Source organism: Vigna umbellata, chromosome 2, assembly GCF_029865625.1.
Source record: "Vigna umbellata cultivar VRB3 chromosome 2, Vumbellata_1.0, whole genome shotgun sequence".
Lineage (NCBI taxonomy): Eukaryota > Viridiplantae > Streptophyta > Magnoliopsida > Fabales > Fabaceae > Vigna > Vigna umbellata.
In genome coordinates this window covers 13940904-13944083 of record NC_142166.1, presented here as the reverse complement: position 1 = coordinate 13944083, position 3180 = coordinate 13940904, and the positions used below count along the sequence as shown (strand labels likewise).

The window sequence follows — 3180 nt, the reverse complement described above, 5'->3', positions numbered from 1 at the left end:
ACATTTTGGTTTTCAAACTTTAAAAATAATACATAATCCAATTTCATTCAATTTGTTTGACGTATTAAACATGTTTTAGATGATGTTTGAGTTGATTATATTTTTTTAACACATTTAAGCTCAAATTTTAGCTTGTAATACTATTTAACAAATGAAAAAAATTAAAACCAACTATATATCTATTCACTTTGTGTTAAGAAACTAAAAACATATCGAAGTTTCATCTTTTTATTGATTTATCCTCAATTGTATGACCTTTACTTCTTACTAAATGACCAATGTTTTCTTTTTTAAAAAAAATAATACACCTAACATAAAAGTATAAAATTTTGAGAAAACTATATACACGTATGGTCATATATTATATCCACCTAACAAAATTTAAGAAAATCATGAGTGACTTAATATTTTGTAAATCATTGTTTAAAGGTGTTCATGGAACACAATTTATTGAATTGAGATAACACTAAATATAGCAAATATCTGTTTTTCCCTTACAAATTTCCTTATTGGTCTATGCCTAGCACTATATTAGGAATGTAACAAATGATAGACATCTTTAAGGTAGCTGAAATTTTGAAATGGAATGATGCCTATGCATTTCCTTGTTTCCAAAAAAAGTAAAATGCATGTGGAGCCATGCATGCAAGGGATCTTAAACATGAAAAGTTTCACTATTAATCTGAGAGATCATCTCAACCAAATCCAGCTCCTTCTTAACTTCAACTTCCAACATCCCTGGTTGCATATCTGTCTCAACATGATTCTCATCTCCATTAATAGCTGCAAAACACTCTATTCCTTCATATTCGAAATGCTGCATTCCCTCCATCATAGGATCACATTGCAATGTTCCTTCACAATTTTTGTTATCCATGAAAGGAACACAAGGCACACCATCTAGAAGGGAATGAATACTGCAATCTTCTTCCAAGAGATTCTCACCAAAGAGAAAATCTGGGACCACATTGAAATCAGAATCTGGTGGCAATTCAATGGCAGAAAATTGAGAAGCTGTCTGGGGCAAAGCTGGTGCAGTGGATTTGCTTGTGCTGGTTTTGATAGCATGGTTAGCAGAAGATTTTCTCCTATAATCTATTGGGGGATTCTTGTCTAAGTTCAAGCTCTTGATATACTCTTGTAGAAGAGTGCCTCTGGGGTACTTGGATCTGCACTTTCTTTTGGAATATTGCCTTCTCTTGGTTGCATTCCAGTGGTTTTTGATCGAGTTCTCAGTTCTTCCAGGCAACCTTTTAGCAATCTCTGCCCATTTGTTTCCTACCTCAGCATGAGCTTCTATTAGTATTTTATCTTCTTCACAGTTCCATGTGTCCTTCTGCATAATGCCACAATAAAAATTCAAAACATAAATGTCCAAAAGTTCATTTTGACATCTTAACGTTAAAATCCCAGAATTCATCAATTGCATCACAAAAAGAAAAAATTAAAGTAAAAGAATACAGAACATTGAACCATCAAATCTATTATAAAACTTATACTTCAATAAAGTCGATAAACTATTATGAAAAAAATCTAAATAAATATATTTATGTAAAATATTAAATCATTTATATTATTCTTTATAAATGAAAATTAAATTAATTAATTTATTAATACAATAATTTTATTAACCAAAAACATAAAAAATTTGAACTATATATATATATATATATATATATATATATATATATATATATATATATACAAAAATGTAATATATATAAAAAATGTAAATACCCATGTCATTTTTAGAGACTCTAAAAAACCATTAAAAATATTATGATAGACTAAAGAAAACTTGTAACAAGATAAATTGTGTACGTAAATCATGATAAAAAAAAATAATTTTACCTTAATATCAGGCCTTAGATGGTTATGCCATCTCTCTCTGCACTGTTTGCCAATTCTTCCAGGCAGTATCTTAGCTATATGAGACCACTTCCTCAAACCGTATTGTTCCACCAGTTGAATCAATAATCTGTTCGTGCAAACACAGATCCATATTTTTAAAAGAAATTGAAACACATAAAATTCCATTTTGTAAACAAAGAATATAGTGTAAATGTTTTAAAAAAGATTTGTGACCACTATTTCGACTGTAGTGTTGATTTTTGCAACCTGAATTATAGTCATATATATCAGCCAAAACTAGTACAACGAAACTGCGACCAACAAATAATTAAAAACCATGATGTAAATGACCAAAATGATAGATTTCATGAAATTATGTTTTATTTTTCAGATTTTTTACCCATCTTCTTCTATTGTCCAATGCCCCTTTACTGTGTTGGACTTCTTGCGAACTTTGGACGTTCTTCGAGTGGTTGGATAGGATTTATTATTTTTGTTAAGGCCAATTCTTTTGTAATAATTCATGGGGGATATGCATGAAACTTCATCTGGCAAAGAAAAATTGGAGGGTTTGATTTCTTGAGGACTAAAAGGCAAAAAGCTTTGATCTGCAACCATCAGATCTAGTTCAACATTCCTTTGAGGGAGAATCAAGTTATGATTTCCATAAAGGAAATTGTCCATGACATGAGTATGCCTATTCTCCACAAAAGGCTTGCTCTCGTATACATCTAAAGCAGGTGATGAACCTGTAAAGGTGAAATTTTCAAAAGCATCAAAAGTTGGGTTCTGGATTATTGAATTATTGGATGAGGGCACATTGAAGTGAAACTGATCAATATGGTGAAAATCTTGCAAGCATTCTTGCGATAAAGGATTTCCCAAAGGAATCATATCTTTCAGACAGCTTTCTTGCAAGGGCTGTGGGACAAAGGTTTCTTTGAACAGTGTCTCAATATCCATGGATATGAGAGCTAGAATGGATTCAAGGGTTGATTCACACCTTGAACAAAAGTTTAACCCTACTGATCTAACTTTATATTTTCGATCAACATTTCATTCCGTAAACTACGTTGGTAACCGGCACTTCATTAATAAAAACATTTATGTTTTCTGTCCGTTACTTAACCACAAGTCAACACAAATGAGGTGGGAAAAACCATTAATATAACTTTTATTTCATTACTTTTTTTTTATTATATTTATTATATTTACATATATAATATCACGTGCTATGGTTACAAAATATGTTTTGTACATTATGAACTAACCGCAAACGTTAATATCTCATTTATATTGTTCAAAATGTAACTCTCACTTTAAGAGTTA

The 3180-nt window shown here is 30.7% G+C and overlaps 1 protein-coding gene across 1 annotated transcript; it reads right to left on the bottom strand.

The window, feature by feature from the left end:
- Window positions 1-427: 427 nt before the first annotated feature.
- Window positions 428-2835, bottom strand: LOC124834083 (transcription factor MYB98-like). Its single transcript, XM_047308690.2, has 3 exons — window positions 2252-2835; window positions 1852-1978; window positions 428-1336 (listed from the first exon to the last, which is right to left on the bottom strand). The coding sequence occupies exons 1-3, from the start codon at window positions 2812-2814 to the stop codon at window positions 656-658; spliced, it is 1371 nt and encodes a 456-aa protein (XP_047164646.2). The 5' UTR covers window positions 2815-2835; the 3' UTR covers window positions 428-655.
- Window positions 2836-3180: the final 345 nt, after the last annotated feature.

Excerpts from the sequence above, each read along its gene's own strand:
- LOC124834083 (XM_047308690.2), bottom strand. The coding sequence starts at position 2,814 with ATGGATATTGAGACACTGTTCAAAGAAACCTTTGTCCCACAGCCCTTG. Across the intron at positions 1,979-2,251 it reads TGGACAATAGAAGAAGATGG|ATTATTGATTCAACTGGTGG; the intron begins GTAAAAAATCTG and ends TTGCACGAACAG. Across the intron at positions 1,337-1,851 it reads ATCTAAGGCCTGATATTAAG|AAGGACACATGGAACTGTGA; the intron begins GTAAAATTATTT and ends GGCATTATGCAG.